The sequence below is a fragment of the Lepisosteus oculatus genome, chromosome 14 (genome assembly GCF_040954835.1).
Source record: "Lepisosteus oculatus isolate fLepOcu1 chromosome 14, fLepOcu1.hap2, whole genome shotgun sequence".
In the NCBI taxonomy this organism is placed as follows: domain Eukaryota; kingdom Metazoa; phylum Chordata; class Actinopteri; order Semionotiformes; family Lepisosteidae; genus Lepisosteus; species Lepisosteus oculatus.
Genome location: NC_090709.1, coordinates 17,176,997 through 17,199,769, shown reverse-complemented (window position 1 = coordinate 17,199,769; position 22,773 = coordinate 17,176,997). Strand labels below are relative to the sequence as shown.

General features: G+C 46.1%; 2 protein-coding genes across 2 annotated transcripts in view; one reads left to right on the top strand and one right to left on the bottom strand.

Annotated features, from left to right (window-relative positions):
• Positions 1-22,773, top strand: part of LOC138242792 (zinc finger protein 271-like) — a 781,993-nt gene that overhangs the window by 635,135 nt on the left and 124,085 nt on the right. The window lies entirely within an intron of this gene.
• LOC138242788 (zinc finger protein 436-like) lies at positions 10,514-17,413 on the bottom strand. Its single transcript, XM_069198337.1, has 2 exons — positions 16,807-17,413; positions 10,514-14,315 (listed from the first exon to the last, which is right to left on the bottom strand). Exons 1-2 carry the CDS (start codon positions 17,192-17,194, stop codon positions 12,580-12,582), a joined length of 2,124 nt encoding a protein of 707 aa, XP_069054438.1. The 5' UTR covers positions 17,195-17,413; the 3' UTR covers positions 10,514-12,579.

Genomic DNA, 22,773 nt, shown 5'->3' with positions numbered 1-22,773 from the left:
ACATAACATTAAAAAAAGCTTGAGCGCTATAACAGCGAATGTATAATAAAAATATTGTATTGATTTTAATTCATGTTTTGTGTTCTTTCTAAATAATAACCACACAGACATCGAAATGGTTTGATTTCATTTTTATTTTAGACGGTCGATTAACATTTATGACATGTTTTAAATTGTCGTAAACACCCGCGTAATTGAACATTCGTATTTTCAAATGGCTTAAAAGGGTATCAGGGTCTCCGTCTCACACGGCGTCGGTTTTTCAGAAACATTTCCACCATGGGGTCATTCTGGATTGCATTCGTAGAATAAAGTTCTAAAATGTTTCTAAAAGATAAACCTTTACATCTATGGTGTAGTGGTTTTGATGGGTTTACTGAGACAATTATTAATTGTAGCAGTAATCACGAGGTTGTTCGTTGGGGCTTTTAGAAAATCAATCGTCAGAACAACTAACAACGCACACACGGGTTCAATACACGGGATACATTTATTAATATAACTGTGCAACAAACATATACTAGTCTGCCTGGATACGAGCGGCAGACCTTACGGTGAGGGTTATCAATATACAAGGTATATAATCTCGAAGAGATGCAATCACAAAGAGATACACAACAGAGAATATATGTCAATATATATCGTTCGGTTACCAAATCGCTAATCAGTGTTATTACCCACTGTTACTCTAAACTCGGAAGTAAATACATTACTCATGAATTAAATTGATAACAACTTGAGGTACAATTGAATTCTCGAGACGCAATGTAGAACATGGGGTTTACTTATCCACTGTGTTTGGATTTGGAATTTCCCGGCACGAACACCAAACCAGCTGACAGGCTCTGTTGCAGCCTCTGTTGCAGCGGTTGTCCAATGGGCGTTGTGACGGCGTCCTCTGGCTACCGGCCAACCAGTCGAGGTGCAGCTCGGAGTAGGACGGGCGGAGGAATCTGACTGCGGCGCGCAGGGCAGTCGTTGCTCCGAGGGGATCTACCAGCAGTCCGGCTGGCTAGTAGAAAGTCTCTATGCACAGAGTGTGACCGCGAGTCCTCACAAGTCACTCTTTTGCCTGGGAAGAAACTGGTTCGTTCCCGGTCCAGCGCTGCTTCTGAATAAGCTATTCAGGTTGTCGACGAGGGTCCAACTGTAGGCTGCCGTTGATCAAGCGGAGCATTCACGTTGGTAGAATTCTGAGTACGTACGGGTTCCTCGGCCTCGCACTTTGAACAAAGTCCAAGTCCTTTTGCAGACAACAGCAGTTGTCACGTGATTGTCTCTGAGGATGCGCGAAAATGGCCAAGGAGAGCCCAGAACTGAGCTTGCGCTCCCTTTTTGATCAAGACCCAGATGTGTGCTGATTGGTTGAGAGTTTGGCGGGCATTGGAGACCCACGTGGTATTACCACGCCCTGCCAGTCCCTGATTGGTTGGTCAAGGTGAGATATAGGTCACTTACTCTTGACACTTAGGAATGCAGTCCAGATGTCCATTCGGCACTCCCTAGACTGATAGGCGCCAATAGATGACCATTGATCATGATAGCCAGGCTCAGCTAATTGCATCCCCGTCTGGGAGCTTGTTTCTTATCACAAGAAAACACTCTTAAATCAGCTTGCATGAATTCTTTCTCTGTGGCTGCACCACAGAGATGGAGGGTGAGATGGGGCCTCTTTTAGGAGCATACCAACGCTTAATTCTGTCTTATTAACAAGCATTGCCGCTACAATGGTATAGAAAAAAGACACGATGTAGACCGCAGGTCACCGCAAAAGAATCTTGCAATTGTCTGTTGTTGTAAAATATGGAATTAGCATTTCTGTTTAAGAAATCAATAATATTCTTGGGAAAAAAAAAGGCTTCGGGTGAAAATCCGTAGGAGTCGAAAAATTCTGCGCCCTCGTCGTCGGGTAAGTAAATAGCCAGCCAGTGTTCACCGGGGCGGTCGTGTGGGTGAGTATTAACTATTAAACTCAGAGGAGGCCACGCCAGTCTCTCACGCGGTAGGGCATCACTGGGGAACACGCCTAGAAAACTGTCTCGGGTGTAGCGGTCCTGGGTTAGAATGTCTTCCAGCTGTTTGGTGTTCATCTTTATGTGCAGGTTGTGTGGCCTCCAGTGCTTTTTAGCTGAAGTCGTAAATGACTTGACGTCTCATATCTAGCTCTATCACGTTGTCGAACAGCGTGTACACAACCATGTTAACTGTAGTGGGTAGCGGTAGCGCGAAGCGTATTTCAGCTCTCAGATTACCCGTTTTGATAAGTGAATAATGTCCTGTGCACTCGTCGTCGGGGCTGAGGTTGAAAGCGAACAATGTGTAACCTCGCGCGTACTCCTCGCGGTCCACCAGAAGTGGTTTGTCTTTCAGACGCTTCCCGGCTGTTTTCACCAGATTCAAATATTAACGGACGCAATGTCCATTCTGGAAGTCTGGTTGAAGCGGTTTAGTGGGGATTTGTTCACCGTCCACGTAGAGAGCCAGAAAGTTAACGTTGTAGTGTTTAAAATTGAAGGGGTTTTGGGTAAAACTGCCGCTGAATGCCGCGTTGTCCACAAACCCCAAAATGACCACTTTGGGTAACTGTCCGAGAAAGAGGTTTTCTTGGTTACATACACGGCTCCCGGCAGGCAGGCTGAAGACTTTCATCTGTACGCGGTCTATGGGGTATTTAGCTTTGGCCGTCAGGAGTGCTTCGGCGTGTCCCAGTCTGACCCCGGGTGACACTCTGACTCTTTTCACAAACAAAGATGCAGAGAGTACGCTCAGTTTGTATTCTCCGGCGTTGTTCATTAAGCAGAAAGCATCTCTGTTTCGTGTGAGTTTTATTTTCAGGTCTACGCCATTCAGTACTAGTTTGTCCTGAAAAAACAGGTCGGCGTGAATGTGATCCAGGAGCTCTAGTTTTCGGCTTTGCGTCGTGTATGATGCTCTTTTTCTGAACCCCTGATTGGGACCATCCAAAATTGTGGACTCGTGTTCCCCGGCTGTGTCTTTGTCAAAGAGCCCTGTTGAATACTGCGTCTTCAGCGTCTCTTCACTGTAGTTCAGGACCGACTCTATAAAGGCTCTGTAAGGATAGCAGTTGTTGCTCTGGCTGATCAATCGGTCTCCTACGGTGATGTCAACCTGGCTGAAGATGGCTGCGATGGGGTACTTCACCAGGCTCACACGGGCTGCCGCATCAATGTCCCGACCGTCTTCTTCCATTATTTTACAGGTCAAATAGAGCAGGGTGTTGTTTAAATCTAAATAATCTTCTCCGTTGCCTGCGACGTAGAACTCCAGAGGTGCGTTTTCTGTTAGGGCTGTGAGGGGTGGAACTTCTATGTACAAGCTTTTCTCGATGCTTGTTTGGGTAGGTGCTAATTTAAATATGTCCAGCTCCGACTTGGCTCATTCTGCAGACATGAACAAAAGCCATGTTTAAAATATGTCTCGTTTCGTGTCTCGTTGATTGCGGTGTGTCACGCTCTTCTTGGTCGACCTGAAGCTTTTATGAGTTGCCTGTCTGCGCTTAGCCATTCTTTTATCAGGTTTCGGCGGCCCCCGACGGTGTGATGATGACGTCTGTCTTTTTCTCCTGACACCCCTGCGGATGTATGCTAGACCTGAACCTTCCTGCTGATGTGCAGCCACCTTAGACATGACCGCGCTTGTAACGTTGCTGACCACGTCTTTGGTGATGTTTTTAGCTGCCGATGCCATGTGCGGCTTAGCTATTTCAAACCCGCGTTTCAGAAAAGGCACGGCTTTTCTAAATAGCGCTCTGAAAATACCCCCCGATACCAGCGCCGTACTGAACCGGTAGCCCTGAAAATCCTGGTAATCCATAACCAGCCTGTTGTTTGTAGTAGTGTGTATACAAAGAAGGATCCCCGTAGCTCTTGATGACCGTCATCCTTTTAGATGTTTGTCGCTTTCACAGGTCTGAAATGCAGCTTGACGATGACCTATCCAAATGCAAATGACACGTGTTCGTTTTGATCCGTCTTTATTTCAATAGTGATGTTGTTAAAATGGTCGATGCTCACCAGCACGTAATGGGGTTTGTCGTACAATACTGTGACGAATTCACCATCCACGCCTCTGAAGGGCACACAACACAAAAGCGGTACGTAGACGTCGCCTATTAACTGGTGTTCTATGATATCGGTGTATATATACATGGTGTTAAATCCGCCAGTCATATCGACGGGGTGCGGTGATTTTACACCGGCGACACCCGAATTAAAACCCAACATCCGCGCTAGGTGGTCACGCACTTGCATAACAAACCGTTTATCACTAACAATCCTTACCGACCGGCTAATGGGGTTGTATTTAAGACTTACAGCCGTTAACTTGGATTTTTCAGCAGCCCGTTTCATTTCATGCAAGAGCTGCTCGATGTTGCCGTAGTACCCTCTCGGTAAGGTACAGGTCCAGATAGTCTTGAGCTCCTCGCTGACGAACAGAAAAACTTCGTCTTCATCAAAAGTGTTTAGTGTATTCGGATAGTGTAGTTCGACCAGGCCCACTTCCCAGCCCCCGTCCAGGTCAATCGCCTTTGCCAGATGCTCTGTGAAGCACGCGTTAGTGTTCTTTGGAAACATCTTTGAGGATGAATTACTAGCCAGCATCACATAGAAACCATTGGGGTTCATTTTTCACCACCTCTATATGTCTCGGACCTCAGAAGCCTTCACTCAACTATTGAATTTATCGCTCCAGCCACGCCACTTTACCAAAAGCTGTTTTTGCCACGACCCCTGGCTGCTAAAATCGTTTGGATGCGGTAGACGTTCTCAACATCTGGGTTTATCTTCTGTAGCTCTTCGGCATAGAAGGAGCCCTTAATGTTGTTGCCTGCGTAGTCCTGCAGTTTGTAATAGGGTCTCAGAGCCGCGGTCCGCTCTTTGACAGTGAAAATTTCATCTGTGAAGGTCTGTTCATATCCCTTCTCAAACACTCCCTTTATTTTGGACACCCGCACGCGATCACCCACATTAAATGAAAACTTTGACGGTTTTCTCTTAAAGTGCTCGTCATTGACCGTTCTCCACACCTCAAGGGAGTTGTCGGACGTAACAGAAGCCGGGGTTCGTTTAATAGTCTTGTGGTAACTATGGTTATAAGCGTAAATAAGATCTGAAAGGACGTCGATATATCGAAAGGTGTTTTTGTGTGTCAGGTACCTCCACATCTTTGTTTTAATAGTTCTGTTAAACCTCTCGACCACGCTAGCCTTCACATCGCTGGCCGTAACGAAATGTTCAATATTCTCACGTTTGAGAAAATTTTGGAAGGTCCTGTTAAGAAATTTTTTACCATCGTCCGTTTGTAGCTTTTTAGGAGCACGCCCCTCTTGCAGTATATTTCGGAATGCGCCTGTCACGGCCCCTCCAGTCTTGGTTTTCAGCGGCACGGCCCAAGCGTATTTAGACAGCATGTCTATACACATTAAGATGTAACAGAAACCGTCGTTGAACTAGCGGTGTTCTCTCATGTCCACCAAGTCGGCCTGCCACTGCCAGTCCATTTCGGACACCAGCGTCCTGTTTCTCTTAAAACGTACGCGCGCCGGCTTGTGCAGCGTATAAGCAGCCTGGCCGGACAACCACTCGACCACCCAGCCGCTCACACCCCGGGATCTCGCGGCCCGCACCAGACTCCCCGCGCCTCCGTAACTACCCGATTTCCTAGGGTTATAATAGAGCGCACTCATCCCCGCGGCAGACATGGTCCCCTTCCAAACCAATACACACTTTCACACACCTAAAGCGAGGGATGCGCCGACTTGGGGCTTTGGGACCCTGAGGCGCCGGACCGACCGGCCAGGGGGAGGCGGGAGTTTCGACCCACACCATTGGCTCCTAAGGGGGTGGGACATGCACACATAACAACACGACATTGGCTGGCATGGGGGCGGGACAGCCAACCACCTCGGACGACCATTGGCTGGAAAAGGGGGCATGGTACCTGTCAAAAGTTTGACGAAAGGTGTCGCTTTATACTACTACCGTTGTTCCCCAAGAAGGAAAGCTGTTTTACACTGACGTCACTCCTTTTTATTTAATCCAGATTTTAAAGACAACTCCGCCCTCAAAGGAAATCAAAGGAAAATGTTGTATTAGTACGAGCTTCACAGGCTCTGAATCAGACCATTTCAATTAGTCTGATCAGTGCAGGACAAGTTAATGTAGAATTATTGCTTTGTCTGTCTCTTGTTTGTATATAAATGAATGTCTCTTAAAACTTAATGTTAGTTTTTAATTTAGTTTTAGTTTTACGCCATGCGTTGACATATGCACAAACACACGAAATGTCTCATTCCTGATTCAGCTCATGCTCCATAGGAGAGAAAAGATTCCTCCTGTTTTTCGTATAACCATATCAGAACAGAAGCCCGTGTCACCCAGGTCTGATTCAAGATCGAGTTGCATCTTCAACATTTTGTTTTTGTTTCTGATCATAATTTTCTTTAGTTATGATCAATATTGAACATTTTCTAAATAAAACAAAACTAATCAAACATGCAGGCAGATTTTTTAAAAGTATTAGGAGTTGACAGAGCGCTCCTTCGGAATAGTTGTCAGAAAATGTGAGAAAAGGAAAGTTACGTAAACTCTCACACACAGCATTAAAGACTGGAATCTGATCATAAAAAAACTAGCTGTCTCCCCATCGGTAATCAAGCCCCGGTTTCCCGCGTGACAGGCAGGGACACAAACAACTTTACTAACTAGGAGCGCTTGCTACCTCTGTCAGAGGATCTCAATCTGCTTTCCGTGTACAAGAAGATGTCCAACTCATGTAGCTAAAGACATAGACGACAGTGCTCCACTGAAATCTTGATCTCACAACCCTCGGCATGACTCCGCTGTTCTGCTTTAGACAAAGGGGGGAAAAGACTTCTTTCATCACACGTTCTGCACTGTTTACGGTGTTTGCAGTGCTCTTTCTTAATTGAAAACCAGGAATCGGCACCATATGAGGTGAGACTAGATAATATTGGAACAAGTAGCCTCGCCATTCCATGCGTGACGTGAGCAAAGTGTAATTCCTGTCTTTATAGTGTGCTTGTTAGAGACCTAGCTGGCACCCAGAGCGCTTTAAATCCGGGAGACAGCAGCCCAAGACAAGAGAGCTTCCTTCGTCTAAGTTTTTTGCGTGAAGGGGGAAAACCATGCGTGTGCTGCAAACCATCTTAGTATCGAAGTGCCGTCCCACATAACCGATCCGAACAATCTGCTTTACAGAGGAGCACTGCCGGAGCTTATCGTTGGCGAACTGAACACCAGGCCGACCTCTTCTGTGACTCTTAAACTCTAAATCTTAAGGTTGTGATTTCAAGCTCCACACTGGCGGGAAATTCCATAGGTTATGATCAAATTTTCTTGCATGCTAATCAAATGAAATATTAAGAAACTTTTCCCAAAACAAGTTTCACAGTGACTTTGTAGGTGACATTTTCCTGATGAGAATAAGGTTTCGTATGCGATCAATAACAGCACCAGAATAAAATACCGGAAAGAAATGACCTGTCACTAAGAGAATTCATTAAATGACGCCGAGACATAATCAGAAAATCGACATCAAGAAAATGTTAATCACTTTACATATTCTTTAGCATTTTTATATATACACATTCTTATAGACGTTCAAGGTGTTCTAGTCGCTGTACTCTTCGTAGATAATCTAAACGAAATTACAGTACAGTACAGGACACGCAGTGAGGAGCTCACACAACAAATACTCTTGAACACAAAAAAAGTAAAGGCACATGGCACATCACGTATGAGTTTAGTGACAACTACCTCAGAGATTGTAAGCTGGGTAGTTTCAGATCACTTTTTTATTAAAAGTTCAAGCAAACCTGAATAACTTTGCAAGAGACATTTCAGAATCCTAGTCAAATCCAGTATGATTGCTGTATTGATTGTACTGATTGCGGATGCTGTAAAAATAAAATGACATCAAGGGTGCTGTACGCAGAGGTCTAAAGCCTGCTCCACAGAAGAACCTTATCCAGAGGTGTTAAAGAAGTCGAGATCTCGCCATGAGAGGGGAAGTGTTGCGCCCCTGAAGAGGGAAATGATTAAATAATCAGTCACTCAACTTGTTTCCTCATCAGTGGCTTTTAGTGTGATTCTATATAGGATAAACAATTTACAGTAATACAATATAACAAAGAATATAAGCTGAAAGTTACAAAAATGGTTCTTAATATTTTTCTAACTATACATTAAGAAAATATTCTGCATTATGTCTTATTCAGTCTTCTCCTTAGTATATTCTACATTTCAGTAAAACACAATCTAAATCGACGATATCACGAGACCACATTAGTATTTCTTTAAAAACATAATGTTCACTAGCAATATAAAAATGTGGAGCACTTTGGTTATTATAAACACCAATAAATATAGAAAACCAGGAACAGTTTCTGTTCCTAAGGCTAAATAATCTAAGGCTATTACCGAACATGAACTAAATTGCTAATTTCAAATTTCATTTCATTTAACATTCAAATTTAATTTAATTTAAAATTAAATTCAAATTTCATTTAACATACCAAATACATGGCCTTTATGCTAACTATGAGGATTGGCGCTACCAACTTTGTTCTAATAACTCAATATAATTTAACAAATACACTCAAATCTGAACGGAAAATACTTTTGACATAATAACAAATCATTGACAACTTTTCTCCAAATCACAATCGTGTTTTATACACTTTTTACCTGAAGAGGGAAATGAGTTATAGTTACTCAACTCTTTCTTTCCTCATCAGTAGCTTTGATTAGTTTGAATGAGGAATGGGAGCTCCCTCTCACTGTTTCACAGACATAAGTAGTAAATTATTGATTAAAACTGTAGACTCTACGGGTAGATAACAGATAAAAAGACTGAACAAAATAACATCCCAGTGATAACTATACGAAATGACAGCGTCCATTTTACTTTTACATGTATCTATTTTAACGGCTGTGTAACTTTTAATAAACACAGTATCACGTATTCCATTCAGTTTTTTTCAACAAGCAATGTTTGTTACTTCCAATCAGATTGCAATCCAATTTTTTTTTTACTTATCGTACTTTTGAGCACACGTTCTGTGCTATTGTGTGCTGTATTATTCTTTCTTGCCTCACCAGGGTTATGAGGTGGAAGGCAGAAGGTTATTCTTTACATTTATACTCCAGTTCTTTCTTCTATCACCCATCCAGGCTTATACTTCTGTCCTCTCCACACCTCACATTCTTCTCCATCATCGCCACCTCTCGCAGCCCATCACTACCTGTTTTTTTACCCTTTTTGCTTGTCGCACAACCCTTCTTTTAACTTTTTTTAAAAGTTGTTTGTCTTCTTTTCTTGACTTAGCATTGCTAATATTAATTCCCTCCCCATATTCTCATAACTTAACAACAATACTATCGCCATTCATTTAGCAGCAGCTGCAACTCACAACTGGCAACCCACTGAAGCTCAGCAGGTGTGAGCCTGGTCAGTACCTGGATGGGAGACCTCCTGGGAAGGTTGCTGCTGGATGAGGTGTTAGTGGGGCCTGCAGGGGGCGCTCACCCTGTGGTCCATGTGGGTCCTAGTGCCCCATTATAGTGACGGGGACACTACACTTTAAACAGGCGCCGTCCTTCAGATGAGATGTAAAACCGAGGTCCCGAATCTCTGTGGTCATTAAAAATCCCAGGGTGTTTCTTGAAAAAGAGTAGGGGTGTAACCCTGGTGTCCTGGCCAAATTTCCCATTAGCCCTTACTAATCATGGCCTCCTAATAATCCCCATCTCTGCACTGGCTTCATTACTCTGCTCTCCTTCCCACTGAGAGCTGATGTGTGGTGAGCGTTCTGGCGCACTATGGCTGCTGTTGCATCATCCAGGTGGGGCTGCACATTGGTGGCAGTGGAGGGGAGTCCTCATTACCTGTAAAGCGCTTTGAGTGGAGTGTCCAGAAAAGCACTATAAAAGTGTAAGCAATTATTATTTTTATTATGTTTTATTTCAATCTAAATACATAACTTTTGTTTCCATGTTCCCTTTACCTTTAGCCCTTATAATACTCCTCCTTAAGTGGTCTAGAACTGACCCTGTTTTATCTGGACTAGATACCATCTCCAGATCTATCAGTGCTGCCAGCGGAGCTGCCATCACACTTACAAGTACCCTTGAGGTCAGTGAATATGAGTCTGGTGTTAGCATACAGGGCCAACTCCTCACTTAACACTCAGCTCAGCAGTCACTGGTGATTAAACTGCTAGCACAACTGGTCTATACTCATATTATTAATAATATTATTAACCTTAGCTTCCTTAGCAGGACACAGTCTTGTGTGGATTCAGTTTTATTGAGCTCAATAAGTCCGACAACGCGCGCTGGGTCTGCCCCACAGAACAGACAAACTGCAAGGGTTTCCCAGCTCTTATATATACAGTCAGAAGAAAGTTTGTTTCACAATCTGAGTGCTTGTCCTGTTCTTTGATATATAATTACTCTTGTCCTACTCTGTCTTGCTCTAGGTTCTGCCCTTTGATATGCAGCAGACATTGGTCTGGTTTGTCCTGTCTGTGGGTGTTGTTCCTGTCTGTTATTATGTAACGTTAAGTCACTGGGGCTGCTAAAGCAAATCAGCTTTATGGCATCTTAGTTTAACTTTTGTTTGAGGCTAAATTAACAGACCCCATCAACACCTTTCACAATGTGCTTAAGTTGAAAGGGTCAGTAACTTGGAATTCCTTGGCGTCCATATCACCGAGAACCTCACATGGTCTCTCAACACCACCTGTCTGATCAAGAAAGCGCAACAGCGCCTGTACTTCCTAAGACGGTTGAAGAAGGCTAAGATATCTCCCCAGATCCTCACTAACTTTTACAGATGCACTACAGAAAGCACACTGACAGGCTGCATCACAGTGTGGTATGGCAACTGCAGTGCTTCTGACTGCAAAGCCCTACAGCGGGTGGTGAAAACTGCCCAGTCTATCACTGGGGTTGCCCTCCCATCTATACAGGACATTAATGACAGACGGTGCTTGAGGAAAGCTCTAAGCATCATCAAAGACCTGACACACCCCAGCTACAGACTTTATGATCTGCTACCATCTGGAAAACGGTACCGGAGCATTCGGGCCTGGACTACCAGACTCAGAGACAGTTCTTACCCCTGCATTATCAAACTATTAAACTCCCAGCTTCTCTCACTCTCACCTCACCTCTCACCTATGATCTGAAACTCACAGCGCCTTCTTTCTTTCTTACCAAAAACCCAAACACACATTGAAAATCTACCTCTACCATACATGTCAATGTATGGTAGAGGTAGATCCCCATAATTTCATTCCCTTTATTTCATTCTGTTTATGCATGTTTTTGCACATAACCTGTTATCTTTTTGCTGTTTTGAACATTGCCTGTTGTTGATGGTTTTTTTGACAGTCAGTGATATTTATTGTGCAATTTATCAAGCAATTGAACACCAGTGAATTTGAAATGAACACAGGTGTACCTTGTTAATGTATTAAGTGTGATCTCTCAAGATAATTGACCCAAATTAGGTTGTTAAAACAAAGGGAGTGAATACTTATCAATTAAGTAATTTTCCATTCTAAATACTTAACATTACAGAGAATTGCTTCTACAGGAGTGGAAAAAATCCCATTCAAATATGATTTAATTTGACTTTGCAACACAGCAGAATGAGAAATAAACAATGGGATGTGAATATTTTCTGAAGGCACTGTATATATTGCTTGTCCTGTCTTGTTTAAAAAAAAATAGCTGCAGTGAAAAAAAACATTAAAATATAGAATTATTACTAATGGTGCCAAAATAGATTTTCTTATTAAAAGAGATTCATACAATATCTTATTCTTTATTTTGTACCCTTTATTGCATAAATATTTCTTGTATTTGATATATATATCCTCCCTGGGGATAAATACACTTTAGATTGTGCAACACAGACTTTGAGCTCTTTCTGTAGAATTTAATCAGATGTGTGACTTTTTTTTCCCTTAAGAGTGACAGTTAAGGATCTTAATCTGTTTTACACACATTCTTTGCTTAACATGGTAAGTTAAAAGCTGTTAAACAATAACAAGCCTATCCAATGAGACAGTCTTAATTGTAAATTAAACATGACTATAATTAACATTCCAAGGGTATAAGGAATTCAATTCAATTTAGAAATTAATTCAATGTAGACCTAATTCATTTTAAAATTGAATTAAACTAAAAACATTTTACTATACACAAATTAAACTCTGTGACAAGAGCTATTTCTATTTTAGTCAACTGTAAATAAGAGTATAGTCAAAATTTAATGGACCAGACGAACTCAAAAGTGGGTGACTATGACTAATAGATATTTTAGGAACAAGTAAAGGTTTGCTGAAAAGAGAAGAAAATAAATGTTTCGACAGTGGAGCCTTTTTCGGATGTCACATGCTGATGCATCTACCTACTTGCACTAAAAGACATTTTAGTTGACTTGACTGGTGACTGACCTGGTGACTAGATTGGTGTTTTTAAGTCACCTGACTGGAAAAAAACTCTTCCCACACTAACTGCAGCTGAATTATCTCTCTCCTGTGTGAATACGCTGGTGGGTTATTAAGACATCTGACCGACTAAAACTCTTCCCACACTGACTGCAGCTGAACGGTCTCTCTCCTGTATGAATGCGCTGGTGGGTTTTTAAGACATCTGACCGACTAAAACTCTTCCCACACTGACTGCAGCTGAACGGTCTCTCTCCTGTATGAATGCGCTGGTGGGTTTTTAAGTCACCTGACCGACTAAAACTCTTCCCACACTGTCTGCAGCTGAATGGTCTCTCTCCTGTGTGAATGCGCTGGTGGCTTGTTAAGTCGCCTGACTGACTAAAACTCTTCCCACACTGACTGCAGCTGAACGGTCTCTCCCCTGTGTGAATGCGCTGGTGTGATTGTAAGTGGTTTCTTTTACTAAAACTCTTCCCACACTGACTGCAGCTGAACGGCCTCTCCCCTGTGTGAATGCGCTGGTGGGTTATTAAGGTACTTGACCGAATAAAACTCTTCCCACACTGACTGCAGCTGAATGGTCTCTCTCCTGTGTGAATGCGCTGGTGTGTTTTTAAGTCATCTGACCGACTAAAACTCTTCCCACACTGACTGCAGCTGAACGGCCTCTCTCCTGTGTGAATGCGCTTGTGGGTTTTTAAGTCACCTGACCGACTAAAACTCTTCCCACACTGACTGCAGCTGAAAGGCCTCTCTCCTGTGTGAATGCGCTGGTGGGTTATTAAGTTACTTGATTGTCTAAAACTCTTCCCACACTGACTGCAGCTGAATGGTCTCTCTCCTGTGTGAAGGTGCCGGTAGGGTTTTGAAATGCTAGACTGACAGAAACGCTCCTCCTCCCTGTGCCATAATAGCAGTTTGTCCACTCCATCGGAGCAAGGCCTTGAGTGATTCTTCCTCATCCTCTGATCATGCTGGGGTCTCTTATTCTGAAAATGCTCCATGGAATGGTCTTGCTCTGTGTGATGAAAGTGAGATTTGTTTTCTTCATTATGTCCCTCAGTGTTCTGCTCAGCAGTGTGAATCATCTGGGGCTCCTTCTCCAACTCTCTGAGACTAAAACCGCCCAGTTCATTCAGTTGTTCCTCTCTTTGCCCAAGAACAGACACACTCTCCAGTTCATTAAAACTTTCAACAATTTTCTGAGTAACCAGATTATTAAACCTGTGTGTAAAGTCATCAGATGCTAAGGGATTGCATGATTGTTTGAGACTGTGCAATGACAGTCTCTCCACTTGAACAGAACAAGGCCTAATTATCAAGCCCTGTAGGAGCTGCTGTTGCTCCTCCCTGTACTGACTCTCCTCTCTGTGCTGTATCTCAACAATGTTTTCTTCACTAGGTACATCAGTCTGCTGCTCTGCACAGTCAATCAACTGGGGCTCCATGTCCTGCTCTGTAAGATTAAAGACATCCAGTTCTTCACTGTGCTCTTGTACAGAGACACAGCCCAGTTCATTACAACCTTGTGTAATATTGTTCGAGTCCAGATTATTCATCTTCTTTGTAAAATCATCACATACTAAGCGCCCAGGTGTCTCACTCTCAGACTCCATCTTCATCATGGGCACAGAGTCCAGAACCTCAACAATCTGTCTGCTCTCTGTGTGCTGCTCACTGAGAGTCTTTTTCCCTTCTGGAGCAGTGAGCTCTGTCTCCTGCATCAGACTGGAGCCCCACTCCTCCTCACTGTGCTTCTGTTCAAGAGGAGCCCTTTCCCCAGCCTCAGAGAGAGCACTGGCCTCTGAACCTGTAAACAGAACAAGACAAAATCTTTATAATAATAATAAAAAACTTTATTTTATATAGCACCTTTAAAGGTGGCTTCTCAAAGCATTTTACAGAATGCCAACAACAAAAAATACACAAAATAAGCATGATGAGAACACACAGTTAGAGGAGACAGTAGATGGTGGTACTAAATACAGTAGGAGCAGAGGGGTAAAGAATAGTTCAATGAAGGGTCTTCTAAAGAAGAAGGTTTTGAGTCTGGATTTGAAGGAGTTTAGAGAAGGTGACTCTCTGATATCCTTGGGGAGAGAGTTCCAGAGCTTTGGGGCATAATAGGAGAAGGCCATCTCACCCATTGATTGTAGACGGACTTGGGGACAGATAGGAGAACACAATTAGAAGAGCGAAGGTTGTGAGGTGGGGAGTAGGATGATAACCCAGACAGGTACTGAGGTACCAAGCCATGGAGAGGCTTATAGGTGAGCAGGAGGATTGTTAAGTTGACATGCAACTTGACAGGAAGCCAGTGCAAGGACTCCAGGATAGGAGTAATGTGACTAGACCTAGTCAGGATTCTGGCTACTGAATTTTGGACATACTGAAGTTTGTTCAATGTGGATTTAGAGTCCCCAGAGAGTAGAGCGTTACAGTAGTCTATTCAAGATTAGACAACTCTTTTCAGCCACAGTTAGTGATAACACAGGGCGTAGTGGAGAAATATTTTTGAAGTGAATGAAAGATGTTTTGACAACATGCTGCACATATGGGTCAAACATCAAATATCATCCCCAAGTTTTTCAATATAGACTGAGGCTCAAGTATAAGAAAATCTACAGATAGAGTTACAGCATTGGTTTTACAAAGTTGATGGGTGGTGCCAATAAGCATGACTTCAGTCTTGTCACAGTTAAGATGAAGGACATTTTGAGTCATCCAAGATTTTATATGGGAGATGCAACTAAATAGAATAGAGACAGACACATCAGCGTCAGGTTTGGTATGGATGTATATTTGAGTATCATCAGCATAGTAGTGATAGCTGAGGCCATGTGATCTAAAAAGCTTTAAACCACACACACGCATACAAGTACACTCACAATCAATTTGGGTTGTTTAAACATAGCGGAATATGTGGGTATAAGGAGGTGTTCTGATTTAGCTTTGTCAGAAACCTAACTACCATGTAAAAAGTAAGTCTACTGTAATAATATCACAATCACATTATATTTACATTAACAGTGCACTGAGAGAGAGGGATCAATACAGACTGAGTGGACACCACAGAACATTAACACTGCAATCAGAGAAAGAGGTTAATACAGACACACTGACTAACTGGACACTACAGAGCATTAACACTATACTGAGAGAGAGGGGTTAATCCAGACACTGACTGGACACTTCAGCACATTAACAATGCACTGAGAGAGAGAGGTGGGTTAACAGACAAATTGACTGCACCCTACAGTACATTAACACTACACTGAGACAGAGGGGTAAATACAGACACTGATTGGACATAACAGTACATTAACACTGCACTGAGAGAGAGGGCACATGAACACTGCACTAAGAGAGAGGGGTGAACACAGACAGACTGACTGGACACTACCGTGCATTAACACTATACTGAAAGAGAGGGGTTAATACAGACACTGACTGTACACTACAGCACATAAACAATGCATTGAGAGAGAGGTGGGTTAACAGACAAACTGCTTGCACACTACAGTACATTAACACTACACTAAGACAGAGGGGTAAATACAGACAGTGATTGGGCATAACATTACATTAAAACTGCACTGAGAGAGAGGTCTTAATAGAGACATGCTGACTGAACACTACAGTACATTAACACAGTACTGAGAGAGGGGTTCATACAGACACACTGACTGGACACTCCGGTATATTAACACTGCACTGAGAGAGAGAGGGGTTGATTCACACACACTTACTGCACAGTACAGTACATAAACAATGCACTTAGAGAGAGAGGTTAATACAGACACACTGGATTAATATTCCAGAGGAGTTAATACAGACACAGACCGTGGAGGACGGTAATACTTAAACCAATTGAAATATTTTTTTTACACAATCATTAGTATACATATTAAATCTAGACCAATACAACGTAAATACAATATTTATAAATGTTGTTTCATAATGATGTTGGGTTACAAATTGATTCAGTGGAACAATTGTTGAATGTGAACGAGGTGTTTTCAGCACCTTAACCGGACAAAACAGTTCAGTTTCTAGTAAAGAATCCCGTTGCTACATCACAAGTCTTTCCCACTTCACTCTGCATCTCTGCACTATATTCTCACCAGTGAGGAAAGTTTTTTGATGACAGTTTGATAGTTTGTTAGATAACGAGAATGTTTACTCTTGCGAGATGTTTTCTTTAAAATAAAGTTTGTTATTTAAAAAATCTCACCGGTGAGGAAGTTATAGACACTGGTTTTAAACACACATACTGACTTCATACAAGTCACCACACTGACCTGAGAGCTGCAGTTCCGTATCCATTTCTTCTTTTATTTCTGCAGAGACTTCACAGGGAAGCGTGTGTCCAACACGATCTGTCTGTTCCTGATCTCCTCCTGCTCCCGACTCCTTCTCCCTCAGCTGCAATCTCCACTTCAGGCTCTCGTTTTCCTTCTTCAGTTGCGCCATTTCACTCCCGACACTGTCCTCCACACACTGTGTGATTTTAAACACGGCCCGTCTCACCAGGATCCGGGAGACGCTGCGGAGTTTGTCTTGAAACTCGTCCTCCGAATCACACATCCTGTTTCCAAAAACTTCTGACACTTCATACACGATCGATTTGAGCAAAACGTGCATGAAAGAGTCAAGCTGGGTTTGCAGATTTAACAAGCACTCCGCCATCCTTCTTCAGAGTCGGTCAGAAACAAAGGCTGACTTCCGAAGTTTAAACAGAACAACTTATTTTTTATTCTTCACAGATCCTGTTGTCAGGGCTGTGCTCTGTTCAAGCATAAACGCAGTCGACAAGACGTTACGTATTCAGAACCTGAAGTTATTTTAAAGAAACACAACAACTTTCTTTAAAGAAAATTATTCAGTCACCCACACGTGGGTGAAATACATGCAGGGTCGCGCAGTATAATGACGTCATTCGTTAGCGCGGCCACAGTTTCAAAACAATAGAGAAGCGGAGCTGAGAAAGAGGAGTTTCTTCAGCCTGATATAAACTTCTCTGCAACACCTAGCGCGACCTAGTCAAGAGGAGTGAATCACCTGCGACCTTCGCCGTTCGTAACGGAACAGATTTATTTTTTGCCCTTTCACAACCCTCCTCCCCAACGAAAACGTCTCAAGTGGATTTTTTCAAGTGGGTTTTGATCTCCCTATGCAGGTTTTTGGTTAAAGAAAAAAAATGCTGTCGTTCAATGCGTTTGACATATCCCAACAGTGACAGAGTTCTTTTGCGACACTGTTTCTACTTTTATCTTCTTTCTGTACGCTTTGATAAAAAAACGAGAAATCGTGCAAGGGGAAAAATGTATTTTTTCATAGAGAAAACGTGCACTAGGAACTGTGGTGTTGAGAAGAAATGATTTAACACGATACGTGACCTTATTTAACGGAGCAAATGCTCACCCAGCAAGGTCTGGAGAACTTGGAGAGTCTGGTGGATGTGATACTTTCACGGTATTGTGGAAGAAAACAGTCTTTCTTTGAATTCTCAATCAATCGGAATTTCAGTGCGAAATATAAACCCTTTGTCTGATTTAAAGAGATTATATTTTAAAACTCATAAAAATTCAGAAAACACGTTTCACACTTTGAAATTTAAGACGGGGCGGTGTATTACTAGTAGCGGCGCTGAGCACACTATGGGGGAATTCAGGTTATGTGATATACTAGAGTTTTAATAAATAACGCATCTGATTTCGGATCTTAAGATTGTAGGTTCGACTTCTAGCTGGTTCGTGTAAATTTTAATAAGGCTCTTCAGTAATAGATTATGTAATGAACCGCACCAAATCATTACAAAAGGCACCAGCTAATGTCCAATAGCGTTTTTTTTTTCAAATTACATTTTCAGGTTTAAGACACTGTTTAATAAAACACAAGTGTCCTTAAAATCTTCAACTTTCAGGTTTGTTTTACTCTATAATAGAGGATCCAGATTGTGAAGACAACTCCGCCCTATCAAAAGAAAATGTTACACAAAAGTTGGAAAGCACACTCTCAATCCATCTGTATATTTGATTTCCGCCATCCATTCAAGGGTGCTTGGTGCTTCGCAAACAAATCATTTCAGGGAAGAAACTTAGTTTAATGAACTACTGTTGTATTTTCACTGATTGAATTTGATCTTTGTTCTCTCTTTGCATTCTCAGATATAATATTTCAGAATTGCAGTTCAAATTTGTTGGAAAACTTCACAGGCATCATTAGGTTAGCACTGTACAATTGTATTTTAATATCTTGGTATATTTACCTTCATTTTAATATAGAAGTAACCATAAATGTTGTTATTTTGTACTTTTGTCACACTTTTTAAAACATTTTAGCTGAGTCTCCTCATGTGCGTGTATATCTTCTGGTGTTGTGTGGTTGTTAACGAATAAAGCTAATGGTTGTTTGTTAATCGCGTCTCCACTCGTCCTTTGTTTTGAAAAGAACCTGTAAATGCTACATTGGTGTCAGAAGCGGGCAGAATGGACAACTCGTGGCAGACACTACCCAATTCTATTAAGCGCCGGCTGACGCTGAAAGAAACAAAACCCATCGGCAGCGCACATAGGGAGCCTGAGCAACTCCTGGGTGCGACAGGTGGCCACAGCCCTTACCATGGTTATTCAATAGTGGTCCCACCAGTAGAATTGGGGCGACTGGCTGCTACTCCTGGTCAGCGGGCACCCCAGATAGAGGATACTCTCCCTGCCGGAGCCGATCAGCGATTCCCACACCCATCGGCGCGGGTGCGAACAGGTCGCTACAATGGGGAAGCGCCTTGGGAAATCTACGAGGCGCAGTTCCAGGTCGTGGCCCGGACGAAGGGCTGGAACCGGGCTGAGATGGAAGGAGTGGCCTGCCAGGTCCCGGAGGATGTCCCGGAGGAGGACAGAGGTGAATACACGGCGCTGGCGGCGGTTCTCCAGCTGCGTTTCGGTGTAGAGGAGGCGCCAGACTTGATGCGGGAGAGGCTGGCCCTGCGGCGGCGGCAACCAGGAGAGCGACTGGGCCCGGTTGCCGCTGATGTCGCGTTCCTCGCCCGCCGAGGATACCCAACTTTCCCCCGGGAAGTGCAGCGAGAGATGGCTCTCCAGGCTTTTCTCAAGGCCCTCTCACCCGAGGAGCTGCGGCGCCACGTGCAGCTGGCCGCGCCAACATCGCTGGAGCAGGCCTTGGCCCTTGCTACACGGGGTGAGGCCGTGTTCGGGGTGACTGGAAGTGCCAGCAGACGCAGTGCGCCCTGCTGGCTGACCGAGACGGCGACGGAGGAATCCAGCAAGGGGGAAGAGCCAGCCCGGGCAGCAACCCCTGCGGAACAGCCCCGCACGCTGATTTGCAACTGCTGCGGGAAGAGAGGACACCGAGCCTGGTTCTGCCAGGCACCCGAACCTCTCACTCCTCGATCGGCGTAGGGAAACGGGAATGGGGCGACTCAGCTTGGGGAAGGCCGCCCCTCGAACACCTCAACCCCCGCTCCAGAGAGTGCTGTTAAGACCGGCGCCCCTCACGCCACCGTGGGGCGAGTCGGCTGTAGCCGGGGCCTGTACCTCCACTGCAAAATCGAGGACCAACCCTGCCTGGCCCTACTCGACACCGGTTCATCGGTAACCCTACTCCGGCCGGGCATCCTCCCCAACACCGAGGGCACCAACCCCCCAGGATGGGAGGCCTCCAGCCTGCGGCTAAGGACTGTGATGGGACAGCTCGCCGCAGTGCGGGGGAAACAGGTGCTTGCCTTCCGTCTGGGTGCAGCGACGGTGCGCCTTCCCTGCTACCTCGCACCCATCCAGGAGGACTGCATTCTGGGGCTGGACGTACTGCAGCGAGTGGGGCGCGCCGTTGAGGATCTCTGCCAGTGGAGCTGCGAGGGCCTCGATCAGGACCAGCGGCAGCGGCTCCAGGCGCTACTCGCCCAGAACGAGGATCTCTTTGCGGCGATAGATGAGGACTGCACCCGCACTGCCCTGGTCCAACACGAGATCAACACCGGCGACGCTCGGCCCATCCGCATCCCACCGGATGATTGAGCGGGGGTGATTGAGCCCTCCGCGAGCCCGTGGTCGGCGCCAGCTATACTGGTAAAAAAAAAAGACGGCTCGTGGAGTATTCTGCGTCAACTACCGCAAGCTGAATGAGGTCACCCAGAAAGATTCCTACCCCCTGCCGAGGATAGATGACGCCCTAGACTACATCACCGGGTCGACCTGGTTCAGCTCCCTGGACCTCCGCTGCGGCTACTGGCAGGTACCGCTTGCTCCCGATGCTCGCCCGAAGACGGCCTTTTCTATCGGCCAGGGCCTCTGGCAGTTTACTGTCATGCCTTTTGGCCTGTGTAATGCCCCGGCGACGTTCGAGAGGCTGATGGAGAGGGTGCTGGCATCTGTCCCGCGGAACCAGTGTGTGCTGTATCTGGACGATCTGCTGGTTCATGCCCGGGGCTTCGACCAGGCCTTGACGAACCTCCAGGTGGTGCTGGCCTGCATCCGCCGTGCTGGCCTGAGGCTCAACCCCCGCAAGTGCGAGCTCCTGCGGCGGGAGGTGAGCTTCCTGGGACATGTTGTTGGACCGCGAGGGATGGCTACGGACCCAGGTAAGGTCGCCGCAGTGAGGGACTGGCTGACTCCACACACCGTCACGGAGCTCCGCAGCTTTCTGGGGTTGGCCTCGTACTACCAGAGGTTCGTCCGGGACTTTGCCAGCATCGCTGCCCCGCTGCACCGCCTCACCGACAATTGCCGCCGTTTCGGCTGGGACTCGGGCGGTGAGACTGCCTTCGGCCGGTTGCGTGAAGCTCTGGTGGGGGCCCCCGTGCTGGCCTACACCGACCCGCGGTTGCCGTATGTTCTCGACACCGACGCGAGTGACTCGGGTTTGGGTGCGGTTTGGGTGCGGTGTTGGCGCAGGAGGGGCCGGATGGGGAGTGCGTAGTGGCCTACTAAAGTCGGGGTTTGACTAGGCCGTCGCGAGCTGCTGGCGGTGATGGCGGCGGTCCACCACTTCAGGCCGTACCTGTTCGGGACCCGGTTCCGGCTGAGGATAGACCATGTGTCCCTCACCTGGCTGCTCCACTTTAAGGAGCCGGAGGGGCAGATGGCGCGATGGATAGAGATCCTGCAGGAGTACGACTTCACTGTCGTGCACTGTGAAGGGTCTTGCCATCTCAATGCCGACGCTCTCTCGCGGCGCCCCTGCGAGGCCGCGGAACGCCACCACTGCACCCGGCGGGAGCAGCGTGAGGAGGCTGTCCGCACCGTGGCGGGGGTGAGCACCGCGGCCACGGCCCGGGAGGGGCCGCTGGGGGTGGGCCTGCCAGACTTGGCACAGCGTCAGGCAGCTGATCCTGATGTGGGGCCGGTGCTCCGCTGGAGGGCAGCTGGAGTGCGGCCTACGCGAGAGGAGCTCGCCCCGCACCCGAAGTCTGTCAAGGCCCTCTGCGCCCTGTGGGAGGCCTTGGAGGTAAAGGACGGGGTGCTGCGCCGGGGGTGGCGGGTACCCTCCAGTGGCGAGATACGGTGGCAGCTGGTGGTGCCTCGGTCACTCCGCAGGGCGGTGCTCCGAGCGGTGCACGGCCAGCCGGGCGTGGGGCACTTCGGCGGTAAAAAAACCCTGCAGCGTCTCCGAGGCCATTTTTATTGGGGTCTTTCCCACCGGGACGTGGAGCGGTACTGCCGAACGTGTGCGGTGTGCGTGGCGCAGAAGGGTCCCCCTGAGCACTCTCGGGCCCCCCTCCAACAACACCATGTGGGGGCTCCTATGGAGCGGGTGGGGGCGGACGTTTTGGGCCCGTTTCCACACACCGAGGCCGGGAACCTCTACGTCTTGGTGGCCATGGATTATTTTACGAAGTGGCCGGAGGCCTACGCCCCCCCGGACCAGAGTGCCCCCACGGTGGCCGATCCACTGCTGGAGGGGATGTTTGCCAGGCTGGGGGTGCCGGAGGAGTTACACAGTGACCAGGGGCGTAACTTCGAGTCCCAGGTCTTCGCCAGAGTGTGCCAGCGCCTGGGGATCACTAAGACGTGGACCACACCGCTGCATCCCCAGAGCGACGGGTTGGTGGAGCGGTTTAATCGGACGCTCACCACCCAGCTGGCCACCCTGGTGTCCCGGCACCAACGGGACTGGGACTGCCACCTCCCCCTTGCGCTCTGGGCGTACAGGACCGCGGTCCAGGAATCCACCGGGTGCACCCCAGCCTCGCTCATGCTGGGCCGGGAAATAAGAACCCCGGTGGACCTGGTCTTCGGCCCGCCGCCCGA